General features: G+C 46.8%; 1 protein-coding gene across 1 annotated transcript; it reads left to right on the plus strand.

Annotated features, from left to right (window-relative positions):
- The first annotated feature begins 229 nt into the window (after nucleotides 1–229).
- LOC124689942 (ATP-dependent RNA helicase DRS1-like) lies at nucleotides 230–4,934 on the plus strand. Its single transcript, XM_047223393.1, has 6 exons — nucleotides 230–1,592; nucleotides 1,855–2,379; nucleotides 3,190–3,265; nucleotides 3,396–3,499; nucleotides 3,603–4,027; nucleotides 4,218–4,934. Exons 1-6 carry the CDS (start codon nucleotides 230–232, stop codon nucleotides 4,839–4,841), a joined length of 3,117 nt encoding a protein of 1,038 aa, XP_047079349.1. The 3' UTR covers nucleotides 4,842–4,934.
- Nucleotides 4,935–16,337: the final 11,403 nt, after the last annotated feature.

The following is a 16,337-nucleotide window of genomic DNA, read 5'->3' on the forward strand; positions in this document are numbered from 1 at the left end:
TACTCTCATATTATATAGATATAGTCGATATGTCCATAGAAGCTTTCTTTTATTTTAACTAGAAAATAACCTTTTTCCTGTGCTCTTATTTAATTTCTTCAAAAGGATCTGATCCTGATTTCTCTTTTTCTTTTCTTGGGATACGCTCCTGCATAGGTTGATATAAACAACAAGAGGGAATCACATGGTACCAGAAAGTGCCGAAGAAGTACAGATTGCAGCACAAGCAATGGGATGTTATGGTCGAAAATATAAGGCTGCTTCGGAGCAAGAACAAACTATGGTGTCCGGTAAAAAGAAGTGCTTTGCCTGTAAAGAGACATCACACACTTTGGATCAATGCAGGATAAAAGACAATCTGGTTACTGTGGCCCCGCTATTTGGACATTCGACAAGGTTTCCTTTCTACATGATTCAACCTTCAGATGAAGTTGTTGAAAACGAGAAATTCTACCATCACTCCCTGCTGGTCACATCCAATACCAGTAACTTGGACCCGACAAGAGTGAAAACTGAACTAAACAAGTTTTGGAAGCTGACTGGTGACTGGGAGATAAGGAGAGAGGGTACAAAGAACTTTACAGCATCCTTCAACTCAGAGGATGACCTAATAAGCTGTTTAAAGCCTCCCAATGTAGAAACATTTCTGGATGAGAAAGAGGTGAAATTCACAGTGGCAAGGTGGGATGAATGTGCTGGGGAAAAGTTTGACTTGATTCGAAAGTGGGTTTTTGTCTATGGGGTCCCAGGTACATACAGAAACTGGAAGGAGCTATATCAAGTTGCATCTGCAGTTGGAGTGTTGCTTGAGGTAGATGAGGAAAGTTTGGGAAGTGGAGATAAGGAGCCTATTAGGTTGAGGATAGCATTAGGAAGTCTGGTTGGTGCTCCGTTCTCGTACCCCTTTGTGTTTGGATGGTCTTCTATACTAGTCAAGTTCATGATCGAAGACAAAGCAGAAAGGATGGAAGGGCAAAGGAAAGAATTAGAAGAACAGAGTGGTATTATCATGATGGAATATGAAAACATAAGCGAACACGGTATTGAGGTGCCTCAAAAAACACTGAGTAAAGAAATGAATTCAGAGAGCACTGGGGTAACTTTGGCAGGCAATTATTCAATGGATATTAAAGGTTGCTCAGATGAGGAACAGAAAGAAGAACTGAAGACCACAGAAGCAGCTGCATTGCTGGAAGTGGCAAAGTTCATTGCAGAGTTAAGATCTGATGGAGCGATCAAAGAAAACAACACGAGTGCTATGGCGGCCACCACAACAAACTTGAAGAAAGCAGCAGAAGTGGGGCGATCCACTTGTGAAAGTTCAACAGGAGGTGATCATATGTTGGGTTTGGAAGGTTGTTCAGACAACGAACATAGAGAGGAACTGAAGACCTGGAAAACAGCTACATTGCTGGAAGTACCGAAGTTCACTGAAGAGTTCACAACTGATGGAAAGAACAAAGAAAACAATGCAAGTGCTATAACAGGCACCAGAACGGACTCTGAGAAAACTACAGAATACATTTCTGAAGCTGAAGGCGGGCAGTCCATTAGTGGAAGTTCAACAAGCTTGATTGCAGGATCCTACAGAGGTGAGTGAAAAATCCATATTTGTGAACTTTGTTGCCATATATTTATCAATTATGCTACTATATGAGAAATTCCTTACCAAATCAAACTAAAAGGAAAATACTTATAAGCACATGGGCTAAAATTATTTTCATATAGAAAATGAACGAATTCTCAGTTCTTGAAAAATGTAATTAATTATCATGTGATTTGTGAATTTGCTGGGCACATTAACAGTTGGTTCACACTTTATTTGCTGACATCATTTCTGATCTGCCCATGAAGGTATACAGAAGCCACCTATAAAAAATGTATACACAAGAAGAAGAGGCCGGAAGCAAAAAGAATCAACTGAAGCATCCACTTTGTTTGCGGATATCAGTTCTGATAGTGCCCATGAAAGTATACAGAAGCCACCTATAAAAATTGTGTACGAGAGAAAAAGATATCCCAAGGAAAAAGGATCCACAGAGCAGCAAGCTGCTTCAGAGGAAGCAAATAATGGAATAAACCCAGGGAGCAGCAGTAACACCACACGGGTTGTAACCTCAACATGCAATGTGTTGGATTCAAAAAGTTCGTTAGAAAAGGAACATGAAAAAGAAATGAAAATGGCAGAAACAGGTCTACTGGGGAAAGGGCTAAAGTCAACTGAAGAATCCGGAGATGGAGAGAAAAAACACAGCAAAGTAAGGACCAGTACAACCTACTATACGAGAAAAAAAACAGCACCAGAGACTCTGAGAGCTGAAGGAGGACAACCTATCAGCGGAAATTCAGAGTGCATGATTAGAATATCAGAGACAGAAGGTAATACATAATTCTATGTGCATAAAATTGTTATAATTGTACATATACCTTCAAACCTGTTGTCTGTCACAATTTATAAGGAAAATGCCTAAATAGCATTAGATTACCAGTTTCTGTAGAAAATGAAAAACAAAGTGATTTTCAAGTACAACTGTACAAGTGACACAATTGGGAATATAGGAATAGGCAACAGGTGGACTATAGAGTGCAGTGCAAGATGACAGCCTTACTAATTGTGGCGGGTTGTGTCTACATGAACATTAGAGAAATATCTTACATTACTGCTTTACAAAAATGCTTACTAGGGAGGAAAGAAGTTTTAAACGCAACTAGGGAGATGTCCATGTGTTACTGCTCATAAAAGTACTGCTATTGTTTTTCTAAATGCCAAGTGAAAAAAACGGCAGTTTAAATTAGTACTGGAGTTATGTGGAGAACCATAACTTCTTTACTAATTTGTGGAGGGAACATACCCTGATGGATAAAGTACGCATTTAGAAATTATAGGAGTTTTGATTATTAACTGATTTGTATTCCTCAAGTGCTTCCAGCAAGCTGTACTTCGGTGTACCATAAAAATATCATTTTATATATTGATTAATCGGTTTCAAATCGACTGCAGCGATGCGTTTTACTAACATTGATTTTGATGTGGTTGCTGACAAGTCAAATAGGGGTTTAGTTCCAATCCTTTTACTGTTGAACTTTGACAATGTTTCTGAGGGAACAGGGTAACTGCCCTGCTTTATCAAGGTTTTTGGTTAGAAAATATTCTGCTAGTATGTGATTTTGTTTTCATCGTCTTTGAAGGTGTTGCCGTGCCTGGAACGACGCCAGAAGGAGCTCAGTTTGATGGAAAACAACATGTTTCTAAGATGACCACACGGTATGTGATCGATATTTTGCTTCTGTCCATTTGTTTCTCTTCCTGTCTATGTCAGGGTTATGGACCTTATGGTCTACTTATTTCGTTATATCTATGGATATTTGATTACTTCCAGCATGGCATGATATAGGCCAACTCAAATTTGTGAGGAATTCAACACATACAATGAGATCTACGACAGTTTCACTAAAATGGGTCTTCGAGAAAATCTGCTGAAGGGAATATATGCATATGGTAATTCCTACTTTATCTGTTACCATGTTGAGATGCCACCTAACACTTATTGCTTGATTCAACATGTATTATGCTGAAGTCATCATGCATTTTTTTTTTGAAGGTCTGGAGAAGCCTTCTGCCGTGCATCAACGAGGAATTGTCCCGTTGTGTAAGGGTCTGGATGTTATTCAGCAGTCGCTGTATGGAACAACTGTGACACTTGCCTGTGGAGTTCTGCAGCGACTCGATTATGGATCTGCGGAATGCCAAGCGTTGGTCCTTGTACCAACACGTGACTTAGCACAGGAGACTGAGAAAGTTATTGGAGCACTTGGTCAGTGGCTAGGTGTCAAAGCTCATGCTTGTTTTGGAGGAACTAGCGTTCGTGGGGACAATCAATTTTTGTCGAGCAGCGTTCAAGTCATCGTCGCTACGCCTGGTCGTGTTCTTGACATGCTGAGAAGGCGAGCACTCTGTCCAGATAACATTAGAATGTTTGTCTTGGATGAAGCAGATGAAATTCTCACAGGAGGTTTGAAGGACCAGGTTGGTTTTCCATCCTCCTACCATCTCAGCTGTATAGTAATCACAACGGATGCGCATTGCCAAACATCTCATGCCCTAATCATCCTTGCTCTATTTAATTCGAAACTCTAAATATATATCTTGTTAAGCTCATGTGATTCTATGGTGGCCTCTAATTTTTGTTTCATATGGCCATCCATCTTTCTTGCAGATCTATGATATTATCCAGCTTCTCCCAAGCAAAATCCAGTTTGGAGTATTCTGTACCACCATGTCCCATGAAGCTCTCGAGCTTTGCCGGAAGTGCATGCATGAGCCTATGAAGGTCATTGTGCCGAAAGATGAAGAACTTAAGGGTATTAGCATTAAGCAGTTCTATGTTAAAGTTGAGAAGGAAGAATCGAAGTTTGATGAATTGTGTGACCTTTTTCGCACCATGGCGGTCACACAATGCATCATCTTTGTGAACGCACGTCGGAAGGTCAAGTCACTGGCCGAGAAGATGAGAGGCATGGATTACACTGTCTCAACAAGCCACGGTGGTATGGACCAGCAGGCAAGAGAAGTTGCCATCCAGGATCTCAGTTCTGGATCCTCTCGTGTCCTCGTTACCACTGACCTTCGTGGCGCTGACGCGTTGGAGGTCCCTGTGGTCATCAACTATGATCTGCCGACACAACCGGTGCAATACCTTCGTCATGTGCAACGAAGCAGAGGGAAGGGTGTCACCATCAGCTTTGTTACTCGCGCTGATAACCGTGTTCTGTCCGACATCCAAAGGTTCTGCAACGCTCCAATAGCGGAGCTACCCTCAAGCACCGCAGACCTCCAGTGAGCAATACCCTAGTTGGTTATAGTGTGGAGATGGGTGCGGCTAGATTTTTGGTCGCTTTTCCTGAGAGCTGCACATCATGTGCATTTTGTTGAATCTGGGAAGCGGTTATGTTGTGCGGATGGGTAGCTAGACTGCTGCATTTTGTCTTATGGGATTATAACTTGTTCAGTACTTCAGTTATGTTACTGTCATTGCGGTTTGATACTTGAACGTGGTGCATATCAGTTGCTTGAAATGTTTTAATTGTTTGCTCATCGGTTGTTTATTGTTGCCATACTGTGGATTTCTAGAGCACAAATGCTGCTAGTGAGCAGCATATAATACAAACAGGTTACGGAATCTTTCAAGCCAGATCAAATAATTCAGGCCAGGCTTTGGATTGAACTTGGACTTGGAACCAGGCTGCGAAGCAAGTTGCTTTTGGATGTGAATGTGTAGATCACTCACTACAGGAATGACGCGATACGCCGAGGGCCTTTTATACGCCGAGGGCTTTTTATACGCCGACGGCCAAAAGTCGGGGCCCTCGGCGTATGGCCTGGCTTGGCCAGCCTTCTCATCCGACCCTCGACGTAGCGCGGCCGTCGGCGTAGCGAGGTCTACGCCGAGGGCAGCCCTCGGCATATCTTTGGCCCTAGGCGTAGACAGGGCTACGCCGACGGCCACCCTCGGCTAGCCATTTTTCAAATTTGTCTAATTTTGTAAAAATCATAACTAATTCATATGATGTCAGAAAAATGCGTATGAGGTATCAAAATGTTCATAAAAACATCATCTATCCGTTTATGTCAAAATCATGCATATTTGAATCATGTACAGTACCATGTTAATATAGAAACAATTCAATCACTTTCTTATATGTTCTCAGGTTCCCGTTTTAGCCAGATGGCAATTTAAACGAAGTCAAAAAATCTCGCGGAGCCGCATGGCATCATTTTATGTGTATTAGTAACCATTCCAAAAGATGGAATTGGGATACACCAATTATTTTGGAAAACCCTTCACAAACAGGGCCATCACGTCCGAAGTTCTATGGTTTTTAGGGCAAATGAGTAGGAAACGGCCCGTGACACCACATAGTTTGTCAGAACGAGGCCATATTTGGCACGTGCGTGGTCACTGGGATGGGAAGCAAGGCCCCAGGAGAGGATTTCCAATCCGACCCATGGGTGATGGTTTTTTCATTTTCGGGGTGCCAAAACGTGTTTTTTTTGTGAAGCAGCTACATGGGACGTATTTTAGTATTACGCGAGACCTCCGCGTAGTGGTAGGACACCGCCTCCGCACCATATATCACATGCCATATGTACGCGCTAGCTATCTGGGAATCCATGCGGCTTCCTGCGGTGTCCCGCCGAATCCGCTGGAAAGTGACATGATTTGAACTAGGGATACACTTTCCGTCGCTCAATAAATTCCGGGAAAAATGTTTTTAGGTCTATGACATATCACTTTATGTGCGAATTTTTTCTGTTTAGCGTGATGGTAAACGGGGGCACCAGCGCGCCCGGTACGGCCATATCGCATCTCCGTGGGGGCCCGTTTTGGCCAAATGGCAATTTAAACGAAGTCAGAAAATCCCGCGGAGCCGCATGGCGTCATTTTATGTGTCTTAGTAACCACTCCAAAAGTCGGAATTAGGATACGACAATTATTTTGGATAACCCTTCACAAACAGGACTATCACGTCCGGAGTTCTATGGCTTTTAGGGCAAATGAGTAGGAAACGGCCCGTGACACCACATAGTTTGTCGGAACGAGGCCATATTTGGCACGTGCGTGGTCCCTGGGATGGGAAGCAAGGCCACGGGAGCGGATTTCCAATCCGATCCGTGGGTGATGGTTTTTTCATTTTCGGGGCACCAAAACGAGTTTTTTTGTGAAGCAGCTACATGAGACGCATTTTAGTATTACGCGAGACCTCCGTGTAGTGGTAGGACACCGCCTCGGCACCATATATCACATGACATATGTAAGCGCTAGCTATCTGGGAATCCATGCGGCTTCATGCGGTGTCCCGCCGAATCCGCTGGAAAGTGACATGATTTGAACTAGGGATACACTTTCCGTCGCTCAATAAATTCCGGGAAAAATGTTTTTAGGTCTATGACATATCACTTTATGTGCTAATTTTTGTCCGTTTAGCGTGTTGGCGAACGGTGCACTAGCCCGCCCGATACGGCCATTTCGCATCTCCCGAGGGGGCCGTTTTGGCCACATGGCAAATTGGGCGTCATATTTGGATTCATCTAATTTTTAGGTTCAAATGATGATATGGATGTTATATTTAGATTCCTCTCATTTTTCTGATCGATTTAGACATATTATTTGTGGAATTTCGATTTTCCGATTTAAAGATATTAATTGTTCCATATTAAATAGAAAAAAGACCAAAAAATAAAATCATTTTATTGTTATTTGAATTCAATATTATTAATCATTGTTACTTATATATTCACTATTGTTTACTTAAGTAATTGTTTGGAATTCAAAAATAATGAGTTGTGACATCACGGTCCAAGGGTTAATAGGGTTGATAGGCTATTATTATCAGCAAGGAGTCAATTCTTTAAGGGAAGCTCATCCGAATGGAACCAAGAAGTTAAGCGTGCTGAGGTTGTGTTATCACCAGAATTTGACCGGATCAGAGGTGGACCGCGATTGGAGATGGGCTTGAAGAATATACATGGAAGAAATACATGAATCGGCCTTGTATACAAAGTTTGGGCTAGTTTGCCCGTGTATCTGTAACATAGTAGGATACGTGTCGGTCAGATAGAGTTTGGGCTCGTGCCCGGTTGGGATTATTCCCACGTTAGAAAGTCTACGGACTATAAATATGTATCTAGGGTTTATGAAATAAACAACAATCACGTTCATCACAAACCAATCTAGGCGCATCGCCAACTCCCTTGTCTCGAGGGTTTCTTCGGGTAAGCATCATGCTGCCTAGATCGCATCTTGCGATCTAGGCGATACACGTTTATTCGTTGTTCATGCGTTGCTCGTGCTGAAGCCTTTTTGATGGCGAGCAACGTAGTTATCATAGATGTGTTAGGGTTAGCATTGTTCATCGTATCATATGCTTGTCGTCGTGCAACCCTTAGACGTCTAGCCGTCCTTACACCTATCTTAGGTGTAAGGGTGGCACCCGCTTGATCATTATTTAGTAGATCCGATCCGTTATGATTGCTCCTTGTTCTTCAAGGATTAGTTTAATATCTGCATGTTTAGGCCTTACAAACGGGTTGAAGGATCCAGTGGCGCGTAGGGTGTAGTTTGCTAGCCCTAGACAGGATGTTCCGGGGATCAACTTCGTTTTGGTTTTTAGGCCTTGTCTAGGGTCGGTTTACGATCACCGTGCGTGGCCGCCAGGCTCAATCACGAGTAGGATGTTCCGATTATGCGGTGAAAACCCTAAATCGTAGTAGGTCGTTTTAGCTTTATTTTGATCAAGCGGGACCACCATCCGATCGTACACCTCGTACGCATCATGGGTGGATCGGCTCCTTGAGCCGATTCACGGGACAACTGAGAGCCGATCGAGGCTCGTATTTAATGTTTACGTGTATGCCATGCGGAAACTAAGCGAGGCACATCCAACACCTTCCCGACCAGGTATAGGTCGGGTGGCACGCCCTTGCATCGGCATCGGATGTGCGTGCCGAGTCTTTGCGGGCCGTCGCTCGGAGGGACCGAGGGCCAGCCGCGGTCTCGGGAGCCTCTCGGCTCTACGGTGTTGCCTGTCGCTGCTCGCCGGTGGGTTTCGACCGCAACACATTCGGCACGCCGGTGGGACAATCTTCGACATCAACCGCATCGCCATCTACATCCGAGATGGCGGAAGGCACCCGATCACGTACGAGGATCGGCCGGCGAGCTCAAGAAGAAGCATGACGAGGTCAAAGCGATCCTCGAAGCCGATCTCATCGGCTCTTTTCACAGAACCCGCTCACATGGCGTCAGGTGGAAAGGGTTCTCACCTGAAGGCGCGCTCGATGGAGTGGACCTGTCGGCCCCGTCAGAAGAACGCATCAGGCCGTTGCGTCAGGAGATTAACTTCATGGTAGCTCATTCGCTACACCGCCATTCTGAGAGCCTGGTGAGCACTTTGGAGCGTGTCGCTCTTCGCGTGATCCAGGAAATCATGAAGCATCAGTACTCCCCGTCGGGACCAGCTGCGGGGACTCACCAAGGGAGATGCCACTCCAGTCCCGATCACCGCTGCCATTCGCGTTGGCGGTGCCGAAGTGCCGAATTCACCGGCATCCGCCGTTAACATGGTGGAGTGCACTTACCCCGGAGGGTGCCGGCCAAGATTCTCGTTCAACATCAACATGATAGGGCTCGGGCACCACCCTGGTAAGGACGGAGACAAGGGCAGCTGCTCTCACGAGCGAAGACAAGGAGGAAAGGCTGTTCCACGCGATCGGCCCCGACACCTCCAAAAAATCCTGGTTACAATCAAGATGAAGGCCGATTCCGGCAATCGGCCCGCATTATCCGTACCACACGCTCTCCCTGTATTTGGTGTCGACCTCACGGGTGACGGAAAGCTAGGATATGGGTTTACATCGGCTGATGAGCTAGAGGAAGTCGACATCGGTCCTGGGGATAAGCCGCGACCAACTTTTATCAGCAAGAAGTTAGATCCACATCTTAGGGGTCAGATGATAGCTCTGCTAAAAGAATACCCAGATTGCTTTGCATGGGATTACACGAGAGATGCCTGAGTTGGACGGGAGCATCATTGAACATCGGCTTCCCCTTAAGAAAGGGTTTCGGCCGTTCCAACAACGAGCACGTCGGATGAAGGCCGAAATTCCGGAAGAGGTCAAGAAAGAGATCGAGAAGATGTTGGCCGCCGGGTTCATTAGGCCATGCGGGTATGCTTGAATGGATCTCCGGTATCGTTCCTGTAGAAAAGAAAGACGGCCGATGGCGTGTGGCCATCGATTTCCGAGATCTTAACGAGCCACTCCAAAAGATGAGTATCCGATGCATCGTGGCGAGAAACATTGATCAATGCGGCTGCTGGCCACAAGGTGTTGAGCTTCATGGATGGCAACACCGGCTATAACCGGATCTTCATGGCTCCGGAAGATATACACAAGACCGCATTCGAGTACCGGGGCAGTAGGCTTGTTTGAATATGTGGTCATGACCTTTGGGTTGAAGAATGCTGGTGCAACGTACCAAAGAGCCATGAATTATATATTTCACGATCTGATCGACAAGTTGGTGGAAATCTACATCGATGACGTGGTAGTTAAGTCTGTCTCCATGGAGGGACACTTGGATGATTTGCGACGCATCCTATACCGAACTCGGAAGTTCGGACTGAGAATGAATCCAAAGAAGTGTGCTTTTGGTGTGACGGCCGGTCAGTTCCTAGGTTTTCTGGTTCATGAACGGGGAATTGAGATCGGCCTGAAAAGTCAGGAGGCAGTGCGTACCATGCAGCCGCCCACCACAAAGAAGGAGCTCCAACGTCTTATCGGCAAGATCAACTTCGTCCGACGATTCATCTCCAACCTGTCAGGACGAATCGAGCCGTTCATGGCGGCTGGTGAAGATTAAATCCGATGACGAGTTTCACGGGGGCGGAACGGCGGCGGGCGTTTGACGAGATTAAGCGGTATCCGACAACGCCGCTGTCGCTGGTTCCACCCCAACAAGACGAGCCGTTCTATATCTACTTATCGATGGGCGACACGTCCATCGCTTCGGTGGTGGTGCAACTCTATGAGGGTGTTGAAAAGGTCGTTTTCTACCTCGGCGGAAGGATGTTGGACGCGGAGACAAGGTATCCCGAAGTCGAGAAGGCTGTGCCTTTGCTCGTTCTTCACCTGCACCAAGCTTCATCACATCCTTTTGACGGCAGAGATCATCGTCATATGCAAGTCAGACGTTGTCAAGCACATGTTGTCGGCCCCTGTTTTGAAAGGCCGGCTTGGTAAGTGGATGTTTGCATTGACGGAGTTCGATCTTCGGTATCGGCACTGCGAAAGCAGTCAAGGGACAAGCGTTGTCCGATCTTATAGCTGAACGGATTAATACTAATATAGCAGCACTATCTGTACGTGCATGGGCTATGTTCTTCGATGGATCGGCTTGTGACGATGGTTGTGGCATCGGTATTCTGCTCGTGTCGCCTCGGGGGGCAACATATTCTTTCGCCATCGGGCTATCTACCCCTTGCACCAACAATGTTGCTTGAGTATGAAGCAGGTGCGCAAGGGAATGGAGTTGCTTTTGGAAGCCGAGGCCAGAGGCAGTGGAGCTTTTTGGAGATTCGAAGTTGGTGATCTCTCAACTCACGGACGAATACAAGTGCGAGAGTGAGTCACTTTTTCCATATTGGGTGGAGTGTCGTGAGCTGATGACACATTTTCGATACATCAATTTCAATTGGGTCCCAAGGTCTCAGAATACCGACGCCAATGATCTCGCACAGATGGCGTCAAGATATAAGGACATGCCAGACGGGACAGAAGTTCGAGTACGGTTCTCGGAGCAGGGATGATTGGAGAGCCGATATCTTCAATTATTTGAAGGATTCGGCTCGGAGGCACCCAAAAGGATAAGATACAAGGCTATGAAATATGTCCTTATAGGAGATGACATGTTCTACGGGACGTTGGAAGGGTTACTACTCAAATGCACGGGACCAGCGAGTCTAATAGGCTCTTACATGAGGTGCATGAAGGCGCTCGTGGAACTCACCAATCGGCCCATAAGATGAAGTGGTTAATTAGGCGATCGGGGTTTTATTGGCCTACCATGCTGGAAGACTGCTTCAAGTACTACAAGGGATGCCAAGCGTGTCAAATGTTCGGAAAAATCCGAGATGGTACCCGCATCGGCGATGAACCCCATCATCAAACCTTGGCCATTTCGAGGTTGGGGCATGGATATGATCGGCAAAATACATCCTCCGTCAAGCAAGAACCACGAGTGGATTACTGGCCATTACGGATTATTTCACCAAATGGGTGGAGGCCGTTCCCATGAAGAAAGTAAAATCGGAAGATGTTATCCAATTTGTCAAAGAACATGTCATTCATAGGTTCGGGATTCCCCAAACCATCACGACCGATGGAGGTTCGGTCTTTGTCTCTAAAGAATTCGGAAAGTTCTGCGATGACATGGGGATTAAGCTAATCCGATCATCTCCATACTATGCTCAAGCCAACGGGCAAGCCGAAGCATCCAATCAAAGCACGATCAAGCTGATTAAGAGGAAGATTGACGAGAACCCTAGGGTGTGGCATGAGACGTTGTCGAAGCTTTGTGGGCCTATCGCATGTCATGCCATGGAGCTATAAAGACTTCGCCGTACCAGCTTGTCTATGGGCGAGGAGGCCGTATTGCCTTGGGAAATTACGTACTGGATCGAGGCGTGTCACATTTCGGAATGATCCGACGCCGGAAGAGTACGCAACCACGATGAGTGACACTATTGAGGATGCAACAGAACTTAGACTTTGGTCGTTGGAGAAGATTAAAGAGAACAAAGCCGGGGTAGCTCGGGCATACAATAAGAAGGTGAGACCAAAGGAGTTTCAAGTTGGTGATCTAGTATGGGAAGCCGTGTTGCCACTAGGAACCGGGGATAAAGCGTATGGCAAATGGTCTCCTAATTGGCACGGTCCTTACAAAGTCATCCAGGTTACGAAGGGCAACGCCTACATGCTTGAACAGTTGGATGGTGTGAGGTTCCCAGTGGCCGTCAATGGCCAACATCTCAAGAAGTATTTCCCAAGCATGTGGGATGATGGGCAGTGAGATATGGAGGCCGATTTTGAATCGGCCAGTAAAAAAAAAAAACCACGGCCGATGCACATACATCGACTTGAGAAAACATGTGGAGACAACGGTATGCGTACAGCCGATGCACGGGCATCGACTTCAGAATAATAAAAGCCGATGCATTGCCATCGACTCTAGAGGAACAAGCTCAATTAAGCAGGTTAACAGATTGGTTTCAAACCAGAAATGTGGATATTTGGGATGAATCTCCTAATAGTTTGATGAAGAGTTCAATCTGCAAGTTTAAGATTGGAGGATGGTTTGGACGTGAGCTAGACCTGTTGGACCGTGTGGATAGGCAACGGCTTGGCCTCAAATCGCGTTTATGGTACAAACCGATGCCCTGCCATCGGCTCTCTGTACAGCGACTTCGTTCGACGATCGGCAAAGTTGACAAGAAAGCAAGATTAATTGGGGATATTTTCTTCATTAATAGTGGAATTTCTTACAAAGAAAGAGCCGATTGCTCGGGGAAGAAAGAACAAAAGCCGACTACTACTACTAGTCCCTAATCTAAGGGCCGTTGCTGCCCTCGTCGTCGTCGTTGCTGCCACCGGCGCAGCTGCTGATAAGCTCCTCATCACTGCTCTCGTAGCCTTCTACGGGGGCCTCGTCTTCTTCATCATCGTCATCGCTGTCATCGTCCCACCAGGCGCGGAGGCGCTTCGCCGGTGGGTAACCTTCGAGGGAGTCGTCGTCGTCCTCTTCCGCCTCTTCCTCGGAGGAGGTGAAGTCGTCCCAGGAGAAGCGGTCGTCCTCGCTCTCCGCCTCCTCCTCCCCGTCGACAAGGAATTGAAGATCCGCCTCTCCGTCGGTCAAGGATTTGTCATCCTCAGACCAGATGGAGGAATCGTGTTCCTCCTTGTCCCATGTCGTTGGGGCGAGGATGTCGTGCGCCGCCAATGAGCCCCACTCTGGCGTCGGCTCACGGAAGGGAGATGATACGTAGGAGAGGTTTGAGGAGGCAGAAGAGGAGGAGGAGGAAGAAGACATGGCTATGGAAGAATGGGGTTTTTTTGCCGATGGCTGGTACGGAGCAGGAGGGTGAAGGGGCGAACTGCTCGACGCGGTTAAATAATGGGATATTGGGGAGAATTAATGTTATAGCAGTTTCCGAGGAAGTGGTGCCAAAGAATTGTCGAATCGCGCGTAGAAGTCAGGAAGGCAAGGCATCATGATGAAGGATACTGCGGCGGTTCTGCTCTGCCATGACATGACCCGACGAAGGAAAAGCATAATGATTTTGGAATTGTCATTTCCAAAACCAGGGGGGCATGTGTTATCACCAGAATTTGACCGGATCAGAGGTGGGCCGCGATTGGAGATGGGCTTGAAGAATATACATGGAAGAAATACATGAATCGGCCTTGTATACAAAGTTTGGGCTAGTTTGCCCGTGTATACGTAACATAGTAGGATACGTGTCGGTCAGATAGAGTTTGGGCTCGTGCCCAGTTGGGATTATTCCCACGTTAGAAAGTCTACGGACTATAAATATGTATCTAGGATTTATGAAATAAACAACAATCACGTTCATCACAAACCAATCTAGGCGCATCGCCAACTCCCTTGTCTCGAGGGTTTCTTCCGGGTAGGCATCATGCTGCCTAGATCGCATCTTGCGATCTAGGCGAGTACACGTTTATTCGTTGTTCATGCGTTGCTCGTACCGAAGCCTTTTTGATGGCGAGCAACGTAGTTATCATAGATGTGTTAGGGTTAGCATTGTTCATCGTATCATATGCTCGTCGTCGTGCAACCCTTAGACGTCTAGCCGTCCTTACACCTATCTTAGGTGTAAGGGCGGCACCCCGCTTGATCATTATTTAGTAGATCCGATCCGTTATGATTGCTCCTTGTTCTTCAAGGATTAGTTTAATATCTGCATGTTTAGGCCTTACAAACGGGTTGAAGGATCCAGTGGCGCGTAGGGTGTAGTTTGCTAGCCCTAGATAGGATGTTCCGGGGATCAACTTCGTGTTGGTTTTTAGGCCTTGTCTAGGGTCGGTTTACGATCACCGTGCGTGGCCGCCAGGCTCAATCACGAGTAGGATGTTCCGATTATGCGGTGAAAACCCTAAATCGTAGTAGGTCGTTTTAGCTTTATTTTGATCAAGCAGGATCACCATACGATCGTACACCTCGTACGCATCATGGGTGGATCGGCTCCTTGAGCCGATTCACGGGACAACTCTGAGAGCCGATCGAGGCTCGTATTTAATGTTTACGTGTATGCCATGCAGGAAACTAAGCGAGGCACATCCAACACCTTCTCGACCGGGTATAGGTCAGGTGGCACGCCCTTGCATCAGCATCGAACATGCGTGCCGAGTCTTTGCGGGCCGTCGCTCGGAGGGACCAGGGCCAGCCGCAGTCCTGGGAGCCTCCCGGCTCTACAGTGTTGCCCGTCGCTGCTCGCCGGTGGGTTTCTGACCGCAGCAGGTTGGAGTAGTGTGAGGATGAGTGACCGACTGGGAAGTTTAGCCATGATTGTAATTTGACCTAAGATTAAGTGTACTTAGAGTTAAAAGTGCATGAGTGAAAGATAAACAAGTAAAAAAAAAGGGGAAAAAAGAAAAAAAATGGTGTAAAAAATTAAAAAATTAAAAAAATTAAAACTCTGTGCCTAGGGCTTTGCCGTCGGCATATACATTTTTTTAATTTTTTTCGAATTTTTTTTTGGAAAAAGGAAAATTCAAATTTGTAAAATTTGTGTGCCGACGGTTTTGCCGTCGGCGTAGCATGCTGCGCCGAGGTGCTACGCCGAGGGCTGGGCTATGCCGACGGCAATATTGTCTATGCCGAGGGACCTAAACGCCGACGCCATACGCCGAGGGCTGCCGTCGGCGTGGCCTACGCCGAGGGCCAGACGTGGCTACGCCGAGGGCAGCTGGCCGTCGGCGTATGCGTCCATTCCTGTAGTGACTTGTAAGATCAAAAAGAAGTTCTTACGCTGAAATGAATGTGTAGCGAGCGCTCGGTTATTTGTTTTTGTTAACTATATATAAACTCGTGAGAAGCCAGCAGATTAATTAAGAGAAATAGATGATTAAGGTGACCATGGTCCATATGGCAAAGGCCGATAGTAGTAACGAGCTGGAAGCACAGCACGGCTCCCACACTTGCTCCAATCTTGTTCCTCGAAGGTCTCTTGCCATCTCCATGGCCGCTCCTTCATGATCGTGGCCGCCTCAGCTTCATCATAGTCCAAGGGGTCCAAAGAGTTCAAAGCTAACTGCTTCATCGTCTCCATGACCATAATATGGAGGTCAAGCCCCACGGTGCGGAGATGGGAGTTGAAATCAGTAGAGACGAGATCCACATTGTGGCTTCCAACAAAACAGTCCGCGAGGCTGGATGCCTGGACGGTCTGAGCCCGCCAGTCGACGGCCAGCACGTAGCGTGGTCTGATGAATGTTCTTCCCATGGGCTTCTCGCGGTACTCGCCAAGCGCGATGTAAACGATGTGCGAATGCGCTGCGCAGTGGAGGGGGTACATGGGGGTCATGTCCTTTGGCAGGTCGCCGAACCCCTTGAAACCCCAGAGGAGCTCCAGGCGGATCTTGCAGTCCAGTTCCCACCCTTTTTGACCCAACGTCCAGATGCTGATGCTGCGGTCCTTGAGTTCAACGTGCTCCTCGAGGAAGCCATCGATGGAGACGAACCTGAGGAGGCTCTTTTGGG

The sequence above is a fragment of the Lolium rigidum genome, chromosome 2 (genome assembly GCF_022539505.1).
Source record: "Lolium rigidum isolate FL_2022 chromosome 2, APGP_CSIRO_Lrig_0.1, whole genome shotgun sequence".
Classification (NCBI taxonomy): domain Eukaryota; kingdom Viridiplantae; phylum Streptophyta; class Magnoliopsida; order Poales; family Poaceae; genus Lolium; species Lolium rigidum.

Excerpts from the sequence above, each read along its gene's own strand:
- LOC124689942 (XM_047223393.1), top strand. The coding sequence starts at position 230 with ATGGGATGTTATGGTCGAAAATATAAGGCTGCTTCGGAGCAAGAACAA. Across the intron at positions 1,593-1,854 it reads GATTGCAGGATCCTACAGAG|GTATACAGAAGCCACCTATA; the intron begins GTGAGTGAAAAA and ends CTGCCCATGAAG. Across the intron at positions 2,380-3,189 it reads TAGAATATCAGAGACAGAAG|GTGTTGCCGTGCCTGGAACG; the intron begins GTAATACATAAT and ends TCGTCTTTGAAG.